A 21749-nucleotide genomic window follows, 5' to 3' on the forward strand; every position below is an offset into this window, starting at 1 on the left:
TGGCTGCAATAAACCTTAACCCCACCTAGACCAAAACCAAGAGAGGATGTGTACAGCATTTTGGTAGTGGGATGGGGGACTCAATACTTCTCCCCAGGGACCTACAGCTCACAACTTCCTTTTATATATATATATATATATATATATATATATATATATATATATATATATATATATATATATATATACACACATATCATTAACAGTTAATAATAGCTTAATTAAGTATAATAACTAGGGTTTAGCTTTGTGTGGGGAAAATCCAATATGCAACTTAAATTACAAAACAGAAACAAACATATAAATTACACTGTGAAGAGATGGGTTAATATTGAGTAAGTACCAAAACAGTTGTGCTTATGTAATGGTGCATTTAATTGGCACTTTAAGTTACTGCTCATGCTTCCAGTAAACTGGTACTTTTATTACTGGGAATGTTTCATATATTTTATAGATAACTTACGGTCTACTACCTCCCAAAATGAATACTTTCAGAATGTTAATGAACCAACTATTACAGTTACAAAGTATAAACAGGAATTAGCCCAAATGATAATTAAGACTGTGCAATAAATACTGTAGGAGGAGACATAGCATATGGTAATTCTGAGCAAGTCTCTGGCAATCCTTCAAAGTATATATTGTCCAAGAAGTATATCATTTACTTTGTCATATTTACCAAAACTGATGACAAAACTTTAGAAATGTTCGAAGAAAGCTGCTAAAATTGGCTGAGAAAGCAAAAATAAAGAATGTAAGAAATGTCATACTAATTCACATATAATTAATCTGCTTACAGAGAAATTCACATTATACTTTGTTTCACAATGCTACAAAATGAGTTATGGAGGTAACAAATATAAGCAAAGTGGTTGGTGGGGGTTGATTCTGCATGTCTTAAATGATTATATGACATTCTGCTTCATCAAGACATGCAAAGACCACAAGTGTGAGGGAGAAGTCCCGATTACCCCTTCCTAAACACAAATCACAAATTCTTCAGGCTCCTGGCCCCTCAGAAGTGTAGATTTTATATGTGGATATTGCATTTTATTCACCTAAAATGAAAGCTAGAGAAGCCTTCCAATTATCATTGAGTATTTGGGTTGCTCAAAGAAAGGTCTGTTTTGATGGAATACCTTAGTAACACACTGCAGGTGTGCAGATCAACTGATTATAAAAACAAGTCATTGAAGGTTCGTAACTGATCAACTCCATGTTGAGTGATAAAGCATTGTTACTTGGTTGTAAGTTTTATGCTTAGTTGAATATTTCATTATTCCTTTTTCTGAAAGTTTTCCTGGATCTATCAAGTGAAAATATGCATAACATGTTGAAGCAGGTACAAATGTTCATTGACCCAGAGAATGTGTGTATGCATATATGTATATATGTTTTTTTAATGGATGGAATAGAAGAGAAAAAGAGGTAGAAGAGGTGCCTGTGGAGGAAAGGTGGTCAATGATGGGTCATCCATTCATTAATGATAAAGAACGCTTGGGTACCACAATCCATATCAATCCAAATTATTTTATTATCCTGACAACTAGAATGATATTCCATATTTTTGTGTTTGTTTTATTAATTTAGCAACCACTACCAGATCACCAATTAACTTGGAAATAGAGAAGAGATATGTTTAACCATATTTAACTTAAAATGTGAAAGATTTAAATATAATTATTCTTCTAATTGCTTACAGATGGTGTACAGATTACCAAAACATATCAGTTAAGTGAATTAATTTCCTGGATTATGTTATGCTTACTGATTAAATGGATATTGAAACAAAATTAGATCATAAACTCTAATTTGTTTATATTTTACATTACATAATAGTGGAAATCATATGATATTTCCATGTAATAATAGCCTAAATATACCAGAAAATCCTCAAGAAACCTCATAATGCATTTCCTAAATTCAATATTGGGTGATTACTGAAACCGTATTTATGCTAGGCAATGTAACCAAGGGATATTTCTATCTATATATGTTTTGGAAATTCCAAAGTATGCAATATTTGTTGCTAATACAGTTGCCGTAACATAAATGGTGTTACATATTTATAATACATACGTTTAAATGCCAGGTTGTGAAAATAAATATTTTTCAAATTGTTTTAAAAGAGTAGAGTTCTTTAAAAGAAACAGAGAAGATTATGAAGGAAGGGGAATCGAAAATGACTCAAATTGTAAATAGTTTCTGCTAGTGCTGCTGCAGGCAAAGTTTACTGCGGTCCCTTCAGGGTGGAACCTTCTACAGACAATCCAAAAAGAAGAGTCAAGCGTGCTTAGCGTCTAATGACAATGCAAAAAGTACTACATTTATTAAGAGTATAGAGCAGAGGCACAAATGACTTATCTTATAAATGTAAGTGTTTAGTTATAATTAGGGATTTTGGTTTTGTTTTTTGCTTGCTTTGCACATTGCCAAATGGGGTTAGTGGCTCATTTGAGAGACCCTTATAGCCCCCCCCCAAGATTATGTATTTTAAATTAAAGGGACACTCCAGTTTCCCAACCAACCCATAAAAAAGCATGTAAGTACTTTAATATGCATTCTTTAAACCCACCAAAAATACTTACCATAGGGATAAGTAAAATTCTCCCATTGATGCACATTTGCTCAGGTGTATCTGGAAAGTTTACCAAGCCAGCACTACAGTAGACTGGTAAGTATATCACATGGCAGGGGATGTTATTAATTTTGTTTTGCTAAATAAACCAATACTAACGTCCCCTGTTCTGTATCAAAATGTAATTATACATGCTAACCATATCCTCTCAACCCATCACAAATGTTTATATATTCAATAAGTAGCATGTTAACATCAAAACCTCATACTTAAATACTTTAAAATAAATAATAGTTTGTACAAAGAATCTTATTTCCTTCACATTTGGTGCGGCCAAAATTCAGAGTGAAATTCGTTGTCACCCATCCTCATTTGACTCTCACACTCCTTCTCTCTCACACTCTCTCAATGTTTCTCTCTCTCAATCTTCTCCACAACAGTCTCTGTAGCCCCTTCTCATTTTCCGCAGCTCCGCTTCTTGTCTTGCCTCTGGTTGCTCTGCTTCTCCTCGATATCTGCTCCATTAACCTGGTCTTCCGGAACACTTCCGCAAAAGGGCCGAGCATCCGCGCACACCCTCTCCCCCGATTGGAGCAATAGGGAGAGGCTGTCCACATGATGCATGCCGTGGCTGCACCCATTTGTGAAGTACTACAAAAGGCCAGAATAATGGAGAATGTGGATCGTGGAGAAAGAGAGGTGCAGAAACACAAGAACAAGAAGAGGCAAGGCAAGAAGCAGAGCTGCGGAAAAGGAGACAAGGACAAGGAAACAGGGGAGATAGGGAGACATTGAGAGAGAGTATGAGAGAGAGAGAGAGTATGAGAGAGATTGTGAAACAGCATGAGAGAGAGAGAGAGATGGTGATAGTGAAAAAACAACAAAATGGGAAACAAAGTAGCTAAACTGGCAAATTTTGTTAAAATTTGAAAGAATCCACATGCACAAATCTAATATTATATATATATATGCTTTAATATAAACCGCTTAAATTAAACACGTAAAGAACATTTTCTACAAAGAATATTGTTTAGTATCATTATCTATGGTTTGAGGAATTTATTCATGACAAGTGAGACAGCTTTGACAAGAATCTGAGGACAACGTCTGCTTTAGATGTCAACAGATAGTCAAACATGCCTCAAACATGGAATTCCCAAAAGCATTCCAAGACAGGAAAGTTAGATTTAAAAGAAACTTTATTGAGAAAGCAAAATAAACACTGTGTGGGCATGGTGCATTACTTAGTCTTAACAAAGAAGGCTTATATAAGATTTTTAAATACACCTTATTGTTGTCTGTAGTTAAAAGGAAAGTCTGACCTTGTGTATATATGGAATTTAAGAATCTGGTTTACATATAATCAATTTGGTATTGTATAGATTATGAGGTGTTAAAAGCTATTTCACATATTAAAAGCTACCCGTAACACCTTAGGACACATGTACCGAATTAAAAGTGATCGTATATGAAAAGAAGCTGACAAATTCACGAGTAACCTGCATAGTAAAAGGAAATAAACTGATGGAAGTTTGTTTCCCTAATGTTTTTTTACTGTCATGCGCTCCGTTTCATGAATGTTTTTACACCCCATCTGGTTTTCAAAGCTTTATAGGCAGACCCATTGATGACATACAAGATCTATGGTTCACGATAACATTTTTACAGCTCCCACCTTTATCTCATGGGTTATATGTTGGACTAATCAGCAGGAATGTTTAGTTGATCATTAGAATAATTTGCACCTCGCTTGCACTTTGTATCTGAAATACCCTATATAAATAACCCTCAATGTGTGCATATGGGATGTGCGAGTGGTATGTTACTACGTAACCTACTGTTCCATCAGTATAAAAGGTAACAAAATGTATGTACCTTGTACTTGAACCTAACCGACTGCACAGACATCCCCAAAAACACGTACTTTTTTGAGGTCTGCATGACGTCTGCTACTGAATGCCAAGATATGATGTCACACCCCGGTGCTCTGTAATAGCTGGTAATGTGCAGACTATGTGGGAGCATCAGTGGAGATGGTTGCTGGGTTATTGAAGAGGACAGCTTCTGTGGGCCCCTAAGACAGGCCTGAGCCCAGGGCAGCTGTCCCTGTTGCCTTGTGATAATGATGGCCCTGAATGCTATTATTTAACGTATTGGTAGAAAGTGAATTTACTTATATTTCACTATGATGTAATGCACAATACATTGAACTGAAAATATAGTATACATCCTTTGAATAATCATATAAATACCTGTCCTAAAGAAACCCACGTAATGCTAATAACCATAACAAGCACTGACACAGAGAGTCACTGACAGGAAGCTAGAGGTTTGAAGAGTCACAAGTTATAAAATGGAACCAGATGTTCAACGCATGTAATGAAATACGTTTGAAAAAGAACTCAATTCATTTCAATTTCTAATATGTCCTTTTAAATTCATTTAGCGCAATTAAGCTGTCTTTTTTGGCTGCAGTAATATCACACTGAAAGGAATCAAATATAAAAAGTAAACATATACAATGACACTCATTAATATAAAAATATATGTTATTAAATATCTATGTAATAACTACACATAATATGACTTGCACACCTTCCCAGCTGAAGAAGCACACAACGTGTCCTGTGTTGTGTTTCTGGTTGTGTCCTTAAATATCCAGGTCGGCACTAAGGGAAAGTTGGTATTGGTTTAATTTTATTTAATATATAATTTCTCATTGTATTTTAATTGTATTGAGTGACACATTTCTAGTACTCTGTGTACTATGGAAGTACCAGATAATAGTATTGTATATGAAGGCTCCCAATATATTGTATTTATGTGCCCTTTTTTCATTTTTTATGTTCTCTAAGAGTAATGATGTGCAGTCATTACATATTTACTTAATAAAATGTTTTTTTTTATTAATTGGTGTTATTGTGTATTTATAAGCAATGTCCATCTTTTCGTTATATATTTAAATAATATCCTGTACTTATGAAGAAGCTTAACCTCTTCTATGAGGCTTTAGCATCAAAATTCTACATACTTGTCTTGTAGCAATGCGAAGTATGACATTAAAACCAAAATGTGCATTATATATTAGTATTTGTTATTGGTTTACCACTGTATAATCCCCACCATTTACTATTAACATCAAATTATAACTATGGGGTTTAGGTATAAAAGTTGATTGTTCTTGTATGGCACTTCAGCCTCAATACTCCCTAAATTTCTTTTGTGCTGGGCCATATTCTTGTATGTCGTGTTACATTGGAACTTACATCCAGATAAGATAAGAATATAATTTTCCTAGCATTACTTTAGTACCTTGTTGTAATATGTGGAATTTGTATTCTTCTTTTATTCTTCACACTGAGTCTAACAAACTATGGTGTGTATATTGCTTAGTAACCTAGATCTAAAGAATTTATATTGCCTTTAAAAGTCATCTGTTGGATGCCAAATGTTACTATTCCAGTGCTTTGAATCATCTGCCCAGACTGAAATCCCACCGCAGCTCAAATTAGCTACAAATCCCAGAACCTCTTACATTTTATTGTAGCTGACATTCGTATCAAACAAATGTATGCAGGGTTCTGGGCCACACATGACATTGCTCTAATATGGCACAAGTGCTAAATACAAGCCACCAAATAGTATCATTTACAGCAGACATTCATTGCTATCTATCTATCTATCTATCTAAGATATCTATCTATCTATCTATCTATCTATCTATCTATCTATCTATGAGAATGCTTATTCAAAAAGAATGTGAATCTCGTGTACTTAACCTCCCTTGATTCCAGGGATGATTAACCTATACAATAGATATCTAGTGGTGAAAAAATCCAATTATAAATTATTGGTAAGGAAATTTAAGACTGGTATTACAGTCTTTTAAAACATTCTCTTACCCAAAGCAACATGTAGAGCCATTGATGTCAATGCAGTGACATCTGGGCAGCAGGGAAGCAGCAGCAAGCAAAACTCTTGGTGTGTGATCATGTACTTCACTATAGCTTTACTTGAGGGTGACAAGACAGAGACTAGGGTGGTTTTACAACAATGTCCATGAAACATATTTTGTACAGCTGGGTTTTAATATCTCTCTAAAAGAGAGAAAGGTATTTCCTTAATCAAACTACCTAAATGGCAGATCTAGGAGGGAACTAGTAATTTTAAAATATCTTTGAAGTTGCATTACCGGTTTCACAAATATAAAGTTCTAAAAGGTCATACAAGTAGAACTATAATTATACAAGCATTTAAAATAGAGACAAACTGTAATTATCTTAAATCTGCTTACACCTTATCCTGTCATAGAGTAATCACATCTTTGATGTTTATCTGCCACAGTGTTTTCTACATTCTGTTGCACATTTTAATAGGTAATTTAGCTACTAACCCGGGGGAAGACTAACAACTTTAGGGCTGGGGGCAGGAGGGTCAAATATAAAAATGGCTCAAAATCTCCTCAGCCCACCTGTCATAATCAGGGCCATCTTTAACAGAGGGTTTTTTACACTAGGTGCCCACAGCCTACTCGTGGGCCTCTTGTGACCATGGGCATCAGCATCAGAAAGTGTTAGTGGCAGCAGATTCAACTGGACTTGATGGACTCAGAAGGGCATATCTGCCCATGGCACCATTATTAGTAGCAAATTTGGTCCCACAAAGCTAATGTGGAAAATGAAAGTGAGGAGAAACTTTACTGCACAGACAACATGTTGAATGTTTTTTCCTGCAAATTAATGTGTGCGTCATCACTGTATGTCCGTGTATTCATTTTATAAATTTAATTCAAACCAATGTGGCGTCCATAAGCACATGATATATACATAAAGTACTCAATCCTAGATGATTTAAGGGAAAATATGATTTCTAGAAAGACGAAACTGAATTATATAGGATTTTTGCACAATATTTTACAAAAAAACTGCAGGGAGAGCTTGGCTTGCCCTCTATAATGTAAATCTAAATCAGTGAGGTTTATTTTAAGTTTCCTGGCTCATTGAATTACACATTAAGCAAGCCAACTCGGCCCTTGCAAGATTTACCTGCTAGTGTTTGCACTTTATAATAAGTTATACATAGTTTTTTAAACTATCCCAACAACTCTCCCTTTAGAGGAGACCCCAACATGTCATCTTCACTGAGAATACCTGTTTATTCTTATGGAATCTAAGATGTTGATGAAATATGATCATAAAGCTACCCAGTGTGTGTCAAATTTACAAGCTTGCTGCCAATATATGTGTTGTAAGTAACACATCTAGCATGATCCTGGTAGAATATAGTGAAATATTTCATGTGTTATGGTACAATATAATCTTTTATGAAACCTTTATATAAGAACAAACATTACATTGCTGTGTCTATATGAAAGACTGACAGCAGCCGGCACTATACATTTATACATTTAAATGTTATGTACCTTATGACAGCACATATTGATTTGAGCCAGACGCTTGGCAAGGAGGGAGCAGTACAAGCTAAAGTTCATCCAATACGGGAACCCCCACAAGTAGATGGTCCTTACAGTACAATCTGCTTTAAAGCTGGTGGTTGATCATAAAATATTGAATATTATCATTGCTTTGGAAATAATGCTGGTATAAAATGATTGTACTCTACTGTATTGCAACTGGTTCTGGAGACAAAGCAACCAAACCCATGCAAACTAAGCTGTGAGACAAATTCGGATTGCACCATTTCTGTTTAAATATCAAGCATTTCTTTGAAAAATCCCTGGTGGTATTTAAAAATACAGACAAGATTATTAAACCATTGAGTCAAGGATTCCATGAAAAAAAACATATGTAAAAAGCATAGACTCTAAAATGAAGGCCAGTTTACAGCCCTGCTTTGAATAACAAAGGTGATTACGGTGTAAGGAATGTTCTGAGTTACAATAATCAGATACAAATGTAAGGTTAACCAATCAAATATGTTTCGTCTTCAGGGAACTGAGGGGCATTTATTGTCAATGTGTTTTTATTCTCCCAAGGACAGGAGAGGTGTATGAACTCCACGTAATCAAATGTTGGGATGCAATATTTTAGCTTTAATCTCCAGAACACGATATATCCATTATGGAGGTATTATTTGCTTTACGCCACTGTATTTGGGATCCTTAACTAAACATTGTAACAAGATTACATAGTAGCTGAAGAATGAATATCTTTAGAATTGTCCATTAAACGCACATTCCTGGAGGTAGCACAGAGAAGTGTATACAGACCCGTTTACTCTGTGTCTGACACAAACCAGCACAATCTCAGGGTAGTAGCAGGGCTTCTCTCTAGTTCAAGGCACTTAACATTTGCCAACCCAGATCAAGCTTCACGGAGTCATATGCCTTTCATCATTTCAAGAACAACTTCCTCCTTAAAGGGGAATATTTTTATAACTGATTTTAACTTACGTTATAGTTTGCTTCAATTTACATTAGAAATAAACTTAATATCAGATAACTGTTGTAACCCAAATACTTTCTGTTGTGATGACCATTTAAGTCTTATGAAACGCTCAGCTTTCATCCAAAAAAAAACAGTAGTTATTATTAAGTGACAAACTCTAAAATAATTACCACATTAAACAAACACAGGGAAATATATGAAAGGGAGTTTCATTAAATAAATCTAAAATTGGTTTCATAAATGTTGAAGTACAACCCATTTCAGGTTTAATTTACACTTGAATCATAGTGTTCATATAAAATTATAGAAAATCTATCACCTCACTACATAAATATATAGGGGTTTGTACTATATTTGAGATTTAATATATTTTTAAATACTAACATAATGTTTGCAATCCTAGGCAAAAGACACCCCCCTCCCCCCCCCGGCGTTGGGTTTTCCAAAGGATACATTAGCCCATGAGAACTCTTGGATATGGCATGATAGATACAGATTAGAGCAAAGGACAGACAGAGATCATCAGATGAATGGAGGGACCAGTATTTGGAGACAAGAGAGGGGATGTAGGTGGGGGTTCAATGAAAATTTCAAATGAGAGTCAGGATTTTTAATTGAACCCTGTGTACATTTACATAATGGTGGGAGACAACCAGAAGGTGGTGAGACTAGGAATGAAAAGACAGTAGTTGGTGGGAAGAGGAGTGTTTACCTTTAAGTTGATAGATTCCCATGAAGAAGTAGATAAATGGAGAAGGATGGGGCAGCCCTTAAGAAGTCTTCTATACGGGAATGCCAGGTAGGTTAGAGCAGAGGACAGGCGGGTATCACAAATATACATGTATAGACAGACAGTAAATAAACTGACAGAGGAGAGATGTGTTAGTAGAGTGATGGGCAACAGAGATAAACCTAGCAACTGCATTCATGATTGCAAAGATTTTAAGAGGTGTTACAGCACAGCACTGATGTAGACATGTGAAAAAAACCACCCAAGTTTTAATGCAAAATGTTATGCTGAGTCAATACGTTTTGAAAGTGTTAGGTGTGTCAGTTAAATTAGTGTTATTTACGTGCTGTGAAGCTAAAATTAGTGCTTAATCCTTGCAGTTCTGATAAGGAATGTTTGAGTTATTAGTCTATAATAAGAAACTATTACTGCCAGCAGACATCACATATGGCAATTATTGTATGTCGGCCAGGATATTTTTCTGCCACATAAGAGGTTGCTGTAATAAAATGTGAACACATTGTAGCATTGGCTTGTTGGAGAGGATCTTGAAAAATATTGTTATCATTATTATTTTATATATATATATATATATATATATATATATATATATATAGCACCATCACATTCAGGAAAACATTGCACTGCAGAATATGAGTACATACCACTAAATCATTATTATTATCAGTAATCAGATATGTATATATATTGTTATAGAGCAATTATTAATGTTTTGAATGAAGTAACGTGTTCAAGTACAGGATCATAGCAATGAGATGGTATGAGATTACATAAAGTAGTGTTTGCAATTTGTATCAGTGCTATTCTAGAGTATTACCTAAAAAAAAAAAAAAAAACAGATTTAAGAATACTACAGTCAACCTTATCTTGACAATATTCTTTTCACAATAATTAGTAAGTCTATATAAAGTTAAAATGTAAAACGTTTTCCTCCTGTGAAGTAATGGATTTTCTATTTATTAAAATTTGGTGGTTTGATAGCTATACTTACTGTAAATTAAATTGATACTCATACTTTTCAGAGACTCCCTTTACAGAATATGTATCAAAAGTATTTAAGACAATACTACTTCATTACAGGAAACGCAATCCTGTGGGATATGTAAATGAACACACAATACATCAATTTTCTTTTTGTTAGATTTCTGCAAATGGCATATTTAGAAGTATAGGTCATACAATCTCTTCTGCTTAATGACATATTTGTCAGTGTAGCTTAGCATATGTTCTGGCTTTTTGAAAGCATTTAGCACAATTGGGGTTTCCTTAAGGTTGACCTTGTGATCATCTCTTAATGTGGTTCAAGACCATGAGCTGAGATTTGAATAAATTCCTTTCCAATGAATAAATCTTTTCCCTGGAGTGAGAGTTGGGGGAAATCGTTACATAAGTGTCTTTTATCTGTAGCATACGTTTCCAAACACACCACATGTAAACAGTTGAACCACTTGGGAGCTGAGCATCCTGACCTTTGAGCAAGTGTACTCCTCTATGAGTTAAGCCCTGAGGATAAGGCAATGCGCCTTCAGAGCATTTATACAGTCCCCGATGAAGAAAAATGTCTGACCTGCTGCTTAAAGCTTCATCCCACACTAATCCCTCCACAGTATCAGTAAACCTCAAGTGGAATCTATTTTTCATATGATTCAAAGGCACAAAAGACACAACAGGATTACTCAGCAGGGAGTGAAAGCCTACTCTGCAGGTCTACTGTTTCACTGAATTAACTAATGGCATCTAAAGATTAAAAGTAATCATTATTAACCATAATATATTCGGGGCTGTGTTCGAGGCCCTGAGGCTATATAGGACCGCTTTAACACACTGAAACCTCTTTTGTGCACACTTAGTAACAAACAGATTTCAAGTTTGCTTAAAGAAAATCCAGAATTGAGACACATTTAGAAAATAGGATACTGCTCTATATTTATATAAAAGATCCACTAATAAACTGTCAATTCAAGTATGGTGTCTAATAATGTTTAATAATCATCTTAATGAACGGATATTGCATATTGCACATTGTATTAGCCCAAGAATAAATGGAGTCTCTTAGTCGAACCTGATACCTATTTTGGACCAACATACAAAAAGTCACATAAGCTTTTGGACCTCAGGAGTCACTTTCTCAGATAGAATGTTCTTTTTTTTTTTTATCTAAGGCACCAATGTAGCACCAGAAATGGAGTAGGACAAGGAAAATGTTAGATACAAGGCACAGTTCCCAAATGCAGATTGTCTATGGACTGTTTAGAAGCAAATATGATCACATAATATTCCTTTAAATCATTTCCTAATACGTACTTTTACAGATGAAAGGTAGTAAAAATAGTTTGCTTTCTCCACCTAATCGGTTTGTCTTAGTCTGTCAATTCTCGTCTTGTCATACCCCTTGAATATATGTATTGTATTAAGCGCTGCATAAACTGTTGGCTCTATATAAATAAAAGGTAAAAATATTAATAATAATAGTACTAAACAGTGCAGTAAACTACTAGTGGTACTGTTTAACAATCTACCGTACTGGCTCGGATATAGGCCGCACCCTAAAAGTTTGGTGCTTTTTTAAAGAAAAAGTTTTTTTCTTTGAAAAAGAACCAAAAAAACATGCTGCCACTCTGCCCCCCCGAGATATGCTGCCACTGTCCTCCCCCCCGAGATATGCTACCACTGTCCCCCCCGAGATATGCTGCCACTGACCCCCCCGAGATATGCTGCCACTGTCCTCCCTCCCCGAGATATGCTACCACTGTCCTCCTCCTCCCCGAGATATACTACCACTGTCCTCCCTCCCCGAGATACGCTACCACTGTCCTCCCTCCCCGAGATATGCTACCACTGTCCTCCTCTGCCCCCCCGACTTACCGGAGCAGACTCCCGGGTGTCTTGCGGGGCCGGCGGGGGACATCTACGCAATACGCGTATACAACTTCCGGTGCCGGCACTGGATGTGTCGGCACCGGAAGTTGTATACGTGTATTGCGTAGATGACCCCCGCCGGCCCCGCAAGACACCCGGGAGTCTGCTCCGGTAAGTCCGGGGGGGCAGAGGTAAAACGCATCGTGCGGACGGTCCGCACGATGCGCTTAGACAACCTCCCGTGCCGGCACCCCCCCCCCGTGGGAAGTGCTGGCAGGGGAGGCTGTCTGAGCGTATCAGACAGTAGGATACAGGTCCCCTGCACAGCTGCGGGGGATCTGTATCCTAACGCCGCTGCCTGTCCGGCGCCCGGGACTGTATGTCCCGGGCGTCGGGTGCTAGACCCCGAATATAGGCCGCACCCCCACTTTAAAGACTTAAAGTGGGGGAAAAAAGTGCGGCCTATATTCGAGCCAATACGGTATATATTCAATAGTACACATGTAGCTAAATCAGTTATATCCAGCTTGCACAGACCCGCTTTTTAAATGTTTTTTAATTCTCTGTGCAACTCATTTACCACTCATGCTTTTCTGCCTGAGTTATATTGGTCTGTTCATATGCATTACATGGAAGGTTTTAGAATAGATCACTGCTAAAACAAATCAAATAGCTGAACTTTGAGAGTAATGAAATATTAATTACAGGTCTTATACCAGGTTCTCATAATGCGACAACAACAAAAATTAGCACATTGATGTTTTAATGGGATTAGACATTTAGCAAACCAGATGCACTTTAATGTGCTTGAGGCTAAGCAAACATATTGCCAAGGGGGTGACAAGACTACTAGTGTTAGATTTGCTGGTTATGGTGTAGCTGGATGACATAACAAGACATACTGTGTCTGGAAATGATAAATGTCTCACAAACTAGGTAGTCAACTTTACAGAACAACTTTGAAGTGATATGCATCTCTTGTGAAATAAATATGAGCCTTTGATGTTAAATATTTTGACTGCAAACTGTGTTGCAAGAATTGAGCATGAGTGTTTAAAGTATGAGTCTGACATGTGTATACTGTATGTTTACTGATGTTTTGTGACGACAGAATAAGGTTTACTATCTATCTATATGTCAATATGCTTAAATGAAAGTGGATATTCACAGTCAGTAGACATCATTAACAGTCAATGATTATTATTATTATTTATTGTTTTATATAGTGTCATATTCCATCGCGCTGTACAATCAGATAAAGTAGAGATTAAAATGATGTATACACAATTTCCAGTATAAATTATAATAAATAATAGCAGTAAATACAAGGTAGTAAACAAATCCAAATCTAGAATAATCGGTCAGTGTAGATACTATTTATCATCCTACTACCTACTTCTTCTTTTCTTTTTTTTTTTTTTTGCTTAATTTAGAAATATTCCTATAAAGTTTTTGCTGTCATTCATATACTATATCCACAAATACAGTTCAGTCACATCTTGCAACATGTATTTGTTGCAGAGATGATTACTTCTTAAATGTATTAATCAGAATACATTTTTGTAAAAATGAAATGAACATAAGGCTTCCCCAAATCCTACACTTCTTAAGTAGACGAAGCTGCTATAACTAAAATAGCATACAGTGCCCATGGACATTCTTATTCTGTTTTTTTTTTTTTATAATTTCTATGGCAGATTTGTAACAATAAATAGACTACACTTAGTGTGTATTGTGGCAAATAATGGTTCTTCTTATTTGTATAGTGGTTTATAGCCTTTAAATGTTGCACTAATGTAACAATATGTACAGTTTCCGTGGACATCAAATAAAGTCATGGCTACCATAGTTAGGTTGGAATTTTACTTATGTCATCCGTAAACAGTGATCTATTCAGTGCCACAGTTTACAACAAATCAGGTTTTTCCATTTGGCGCTGCTTTGTCTTGTTTAACAGCATTATTTAGATATTTGAATATCTCAGCCCCATTCCAGACCCAGAGTAGGATCGTTCTACCACCATTACTTTCACAGGATTAACCATTAATTGAATGTATTAATTAATTTAAGATCAGTCCATATTCAAAACAAATATTGTGTTGCATTATGTTTAGAAAGCAAAACTTTTTGTAACATAACGTGTTGGTGATTCCGGCAAAACGTATAGAGGGTGGAATTAAATCAAATACTGATAAAATGAATTATCAACACTTAAGGTAAAAAGGATACAGCATACAAGAGCAGGGCCCTCTTCTCCTTCTGTCCCAGTATGCCTTAGTGTGTGCTAATCTCAATGTCAATTTTGTATATCATGATTTTAATGTTATTGTTAATTTTCGTTCTCCACCTAATGTAATAATCCTATGTCTGCTGGTATTCTCTATATGATTAAGGTGCTAATCGCAGTCTTAGTTCATGTATCAAAATGAAAAGGGTCAAAGAAAATGAGTGTGAGAAGAAAACAGGGATGGTCACATGTAGAACACCATTTTCCCAACGTGATGAGCTTGGGTTTCTGCTTCAGATACTATCATCCCATGTGAGGATTTCACCACAGTTGCAACTGCATTTGTAGCAAATTAATTATCTGTAAATTGATAGCAGCATATGGGTTAGATAGAGCAGAAGACACATAATGACTTTAATTACATATGATTTTGATGTTATTAAGTGCTGAACAAAAGTAAGAAAATCTGATGACAACCAGGATAGAAAGATTTAAGATATAGAGAGAAACAAGTTAGTGATGCTAGTCTGATGTGTATAACATAATAACTAGTATTTATATAGCTCGTTTTTCTCAATATCGATTAGATATAGATATCATATTAGAAATTAGATGTTATTATTACCCAATCAATAGTACTCATTTATCGACCTTGGAAGGTTGAAGGGTTGAGTTGACCATCACTTAAACAGGCTATGTAGTCAGGGTATTTACCAACTGAGCTATCTCAACAGCATCATAGGAGGTATACAACACAGCTGCTTTCCTTTAACTAAAGTGGGAATCCTTTCTAACCCTTCTCTGTCAGTTTTTCTCAAGCATGGATTGTAAACAAATAAAATTAAGTAAAACGTGAAAATTAAATGAACAGCTGCTGGAGTCCATGACCATTTACACAATGTATGTCGAAATCTACAGCAGGGTGTGTTATCTCAACTACCCTAATGCTTGTCAAGCCAATAATTGTCTCTACAGGCCATTTACATAACCTATTATGAATGAGCCAGTTGTTGGAATCCAACAGATGTATGGTTTACATTCAAACATGTCAAAGGTTCACAAATGTACACCTTTTAAAGCCATGTGGAATTAGCTGGTACTACTGAGTCACATATGGACATGTTTGGAACATTACTGTTGTTCATTTATAGACTGTTTCTACACAGAGCCAGATGATTAGACAATATCAGAAGTATCTTTGAGAAGGAGAGTACATTAGCATGGTTATTAGCCTTCATAATGAGATACTGAACAATGCATGCATTCGGTTTAAGCACTGATCCAATTTATTTTTTTTACCAAATGCAAAGTGTTTCTGTGTTGTTTTTAGATTTAAATTCTAAAATTTAGAATTTTATTTTATTTAGAAAAAATAAAGAAATGACAGTGCCAGACAAAACATACTGGAGCTAATAAGCATTAAAGTACCGCAAATAATTACCAACTGTGTTTTGTAACTTGCACTATATTGATACATATTGAATACTCTAGAAAGACATATCTAATTCTTTCACACATGATGGATGGTTTATTTGGTTTATTTGGAGCCCCCCCATCACAGCCATATTTTCCAGGTAACATCTTTTTTTCAGATGTTGATCGTAACGATAACTTTCACTTGTGAGTTTAAATATTTCACACAGAGCAAAGGATAGGAGGTGATCAGCAACATGTAAAAGTTATACATCCAGGAAGAAATTAAGCGAGTCTGCTGATCAGCGGCTGTGCCTATTGGGAGCACTTTCTCCTACCTCCAAGGGAAGTTTTGCATTGTTTTAATTTGCACACAAGACTCGTTTGTGCAAATTATGCAAGGCCTCCAAAGGAGAAATGCTGCCAATTTGCTAGTGACCAATCGGCAGATTATATTCCTGGGAAAGAAATAGCATCTGATCTTTAGAACTTAAGCACATATCTTTGATTGGAATCAGCAGCTTGGTGTAGCTGTTGACTTTCACAGCACACAAATCTTAGAATCTTAGTCCCATATGTGCAACATATACAATATGTTTAGGATATTTACCCAAGGTAACGCTTAAGCTGTTAGTAAGGTTGTTACTTTAAAAAATACATATATACATACATAAACTAACCGTGTCTATCATGAGAATCAGTCACTCAAAGGGTTAATCCTTTCACATCTTTAGAATGTCTTATTGTAAATATGCAGGTAAAGACAGACTTAACTACTCAGAGTGAAAAAGACTAAAAATCTAAATACACATGAATTGGATCATTTACTTCATGATGTGCGTAGGAGAGATGATGAGAAACAAATTCTTAAACCCTACAATGAAAGAGATTTATAATGTGTCAGGGAAAACCCCAGGAAGCTTACACATAATGATATAACAATGATAGGGATTGATGCATCCAGCGTTTGATGAAAATGGGCAGTGGCACGTTTGCCAAGATCAAACAGACTGTCCGTCGAAGGTTACAGTTATTGAACTGTATACTAATGTGACATAAAATAATAAAAATGCACATTGCGCGCATGTGCCCCACCACACACGGTGAAACAAATGAACTGGTAGATGCAGTTTTAACCTAGACATAGCGTACCAACAAGCACTGCAACGCCACACCAGTCTGGTAGATGGCACGGCTTGCAAGAAAATAATGTTCTAAATAAAGGGGTAAAAATGTATGATTTTCAAAACATTTGATCAGAATAACCAAAACTTTGATATACATAAGGACATCGAAGATATTTTTGACTACCAAGCACCCAGAGGGAAAAAGCACATGCAGTAATGCCACCAAATTTCTAGTGTTGTCTAGTTTTGCCTGAATCATTTTAGAATTTCTAGCTCTGATTTTAGAGTTCAACCAATTCCATTATGTAAATAGGCGGAGGTCCTTAAGTCTTGTAGTGATCCATGTAGTCCTAATGTCAATTCTCCAATTCATTACCAAGCAACCCCTTAAGAGGAACACCTGCTTGACATTTGCTGAACCTTAAAATGATGATGTCATTAAGAGTATGAATCTGATCTTTTTTTATAAATTGTTGAAACGTGTAGACAAATTTGTTAATCAAGTCAAATTATTATATAAATTGGTTTTAGGCATGTTACTTTTTCTGCTGCCTAATGCAAAATATTGAAACAACTGCATGGCTGCCACGCAAGTGATTTGGATACAATAAAAACTAAATAAGATTCTGATATTGTCATTGTCGATTGAGGCAAATTACTGTGCCATATTTCATAATATTGCATAATATTGGTGCTATCAGCCACTGGCCAGCCAGGTATTTGTCCAATTTGCCAAATGACCAGGCCTGGCCTGCTCTGACCTATTCAATTCGAGCTCAAGGGTATGTATAAGGTGGCAGGTATATGCAATGTAGACCGCGCACACGTGGTCAAAAAGAGGATATGCCTTGTGTTCTTTTCTTTAATTATCCATGTTCCATAGAAACCTTAAAGTGCATTAGAAACTTTGAACATTTTATCTTCAGAGCCTGAATACATTAGACATGCCTGTATCGATATATATTTAATTTTGCTGGCTTGATAATTTTATGGACTACCATTTGGCTTTCCCAAAGTCACTAATTATATTCTGAAATGTAAGTCATTGTTATATTAAAATTTACAGTGGTATATATATAATAAGCACTTATAATTGTTCTCCAAATGCCCCAATTTCTACTGAAGAGTAGTGATCATTACCAGCACTAGCGATGCCAAATATTCAGTTAAAGCTTGCATTAAGAGCAACAGTACACTTAAAACATAGCATATCATATAACTCGGTTTAAGGGCCAATATAATCATGCAGTGTGAAAGGGGGTGTCTTTATGTACAAATGGGGTACAGTAATAGTGTATAGCAAACATTTGTTTTATGACACATTCAGGTGGTGTTTTTAGGGTGACGTGTAGCAATGCTCACAGATGCACAATGGTAATTCTATGATGATGTGCTATTCTGAGAAATCCTAAAACTCTGGCAGGGTTCCAGTCCTAGATCTGAAATCATTGGAACAGAGTATTGGATTTCAAAGTAGGTTCTTAGGATCCATCATATTGTAGGGTCTCTAACATTTTAGGCAGATCCTAATAAAGTAGGCACCTGTGTTTACTTGAGCGGTGACTGGAGTTGCAAGAGACTGATTGTGAAAACCAGGGGCATAAGAGCCCTCTCTCCATTTGATTAATGGATTGGCGGATGCAAACAGGGGAAAAGAATGACTTGCACCATTAGGAATTTAAAATAGTGATGTGTGTCTGGCTGAGCTGTAATATATGCATAAAACCCACACAGGGGAGGGAATAACATGTAACTAGATTAAGTTTGCAGAAAATGGGTTCCTAAATAGCATACATGTACTGAAGCATTTAGAGACTGTTTGCTACAAGGGGTTTAGGAATTTTATGAACAAAGTGTGGTCTTAAACAAGCAAATAGTAAGTTCATGAGGCATGTATAGTCAATCTGCTAAAACAGGGATACAATGCAATCCAGACAGAGGGGTCTCAAAAATATATAGCAGATCACTCATTAGTGTATTTGTTAATTAAAGAAAAAAACAAATGGTAGTTTCGAGGCACACCATAGGCGGAAGCTTATTTGCCTGGCATATAAAGAGTTATAAGAAATATTTAATTATAAGGCCAATGGTATTTGCCTCTTACCAGAAGTATTTAATTTAATGCAAGCAACTCTGCATTTCCTGCAGCTGAAGAAGATGATTGTCGATTATTATGTGCTTGCAAGACAATGTTAATTACAAGTTAGCTCTGGAAATGCAGGATACAAACACACTCAGGTAATTATCCATTCCATACTTTAATATTCTGAGCTGCACACGGTTTGTTCGTGGTGACAGCTTAAAAGAAAAACGTCAAAAGGATAGTTATACCAGCAATTACAAGGTATAATTAACCTATTAACTGCCAGAATGATCATTGATGAATGATCTGCCACACTGATAATAAACACAGCCTTGGCTGAATATGTACCAATGAAACAGAACCAGCTCAATGGATTTATTCCCCTGGGTAACCCCATTACCTACTATAGTATTTCTCTAATGATGCTACCCCTGCTCATCTGCATGGTGCTGTGGTTAATCTTTGCATTTATTTTTAACCAGTGACTAGATTTCATGTGAGGTTATCTTCTTCCATGTCAGACTATACAATTGCTCTACCTATTTAGTTACAGGTGATGAGATTATAAATCTGCTTTGAGCACCCCCCAAATAATGTGTTCATTCACATCACAGCTACATTTCCTTAATTATAAGGCTTTGCTTAGCATATGGCATGGCTCCTTGACCAAGAGTTTTGCAATATCTGTCATGTATCATACACGAAATGTAATGTTTTCATAATGTTTGTAATCCTGTTAGCCTTGAAGGAGCCTGTAACTCATCACAGAGACCTGACTTCTGATACAGCTAGGAAATACAGGCAACCTACATATGCTTTAAGATGTATATTTCAGAAATTTGCAAACAATAACAAAGAGACCTGGGCAGTTCATATACTCCTATAGACACCAGTGTGAAGGCACATTACATTCTCCTATTTTAAGAACTGGTTAATTAATACTACACCCTTTAAATAAATATAGAATTCCATGCATGATAGAGTTCTGCTCATTTTAACCTCTTTGGTATCAGACTGGCAGACAAAGTAGGTAGTGCTATATTCTTTAAGAGAATCCTTTGGCGGAAAATGGGTTAACATTGACAGATTGAAACTATAACACAAACTTACATAATGGTAACATTCTTACCTTTATATGACAAACGTAGTCTAGGTTGCCTGGTATCTACTGCCAAAGCTCCAGTGAAATGAAGTCCATAGATAAGGAATAAAGGGATGAGGGTATGTGCCATGCTGTTAAGTGTCAGCTGGATCAGTTCTTCACTTTGTAAAAGCCTTTGCCTCCTCTGCTGCAGTATAGAGCACAGCTCTCTTTTCACTTCATTGAAAAAAATCCCCTTGAGAATCCCAGCAGTTCACGATTTCTATTTGTCATGCTTCATTATAAGTTGCCCCTTCTTGCAGTGACATTTGCTTAGAATCTGACATGCCATTCAGCAGTCCCTGCCTGCTCTGTCTCCAGCCTCTGATGCTGATACTATTGCACTCTAGCACTGCCAAGCAGTCCTGTTCAGAACTGCTTTAGAAAGCAAACCAAAAACCTCCTCCTTTCTACTGCAAGTCTTAGGAAGTCAGACCCTTGCTAAGGCTTGCCAGACAGCTAGTTTTAATTCACCTTTCACCTTTTGCTAATTAGAAGCAAAAAGTGCCATTTCTTTTTAAAATTGTTAGATCCACACAGCAGGCATCCTAGTCTGTAAAGCCTGTAATGTGATCAGTCAAGAATGAGAGAGGTTCTCTGAAGTGCCTCCTCACTCATTATGTACATGTGTAGGATATCATTCAAAAATATTTAAGAAGCGGTTCCTCGTATAGCAACCCTAGATAGACCACAATGGGTTTGTGTGCAGATATTGACAAAAGAGGGCATTACGCCTTCTGATTTAATTAGTATTTTATCTTATCTCAAGATTGTAAGCTTGCAAGCAGGGCTCTCTCCACCTAATGTATCGGTTTGTCTTAGTCTGTCAATTCTTGTCTTGTCATACCCCTCGAATATATGTGTTGTAAAAAGTGCTGCATAAATTGTTGGCGCTATATAAATAAAAAAGAATAATAATAATAATCTTGGTGGATCCATTGCTTCAATCTCCCCCAGCATGGGTAGAGATATATTCAAGAGTCTAGGTTGATATGTGGTACCTACCTGGGAGGTGTGATAAACAAATGTTCTATTGTTTTAATGTTAAATATGGGTAGAATTCTAGTCATACATTATATTTACTAAATTGTAAGGTATCAGTTATGCTATGCTATTTATGAGTCCCAAGCTCATTAATATTTGCCTTAATTACAAGAGAACTG

General features: G+C 36.1%; 1 protein-coding gene across 1 annotated transcript in view; it reads right to left on the minus strand.

Annotated features, from left to right (window-relative positions):
* Window positions 1–20947, minus strand: part of SEMA3E (semaphorin 3E) — a 66057-nt gene extending 45110 nt beyond the window's left edge. The window contains exon 1 of the mRNA XM_053464499.1: window positions 20575–20947. Within this exon, the coding sequence (XP_053320474.1) occupies window positions 20575–20677 (103 nt within the window). The 5' untranslated portion in view covers window positions 20678–20947. The remainder of the gene's footprint in view (window positions 1–20574) is intronic.
* Window positions 20948–21749: the final 802 nt, after the last annotated feature.

The sequence above is a fragment of the Spea bombifrons genome, chromosome 4 (assembly GCF_027358695.1).
Source record: "Spea bombifrons isolate aSpeBom1 chromosome 4, aSpeBom1.2.pri, whole genome shotgun sequence".
Lineage (NCBI taxonomy): Eukaryota > Metazoa > Chordata > Amphibia > Anura > Pelobatidae > Spea > Spea bombifrons.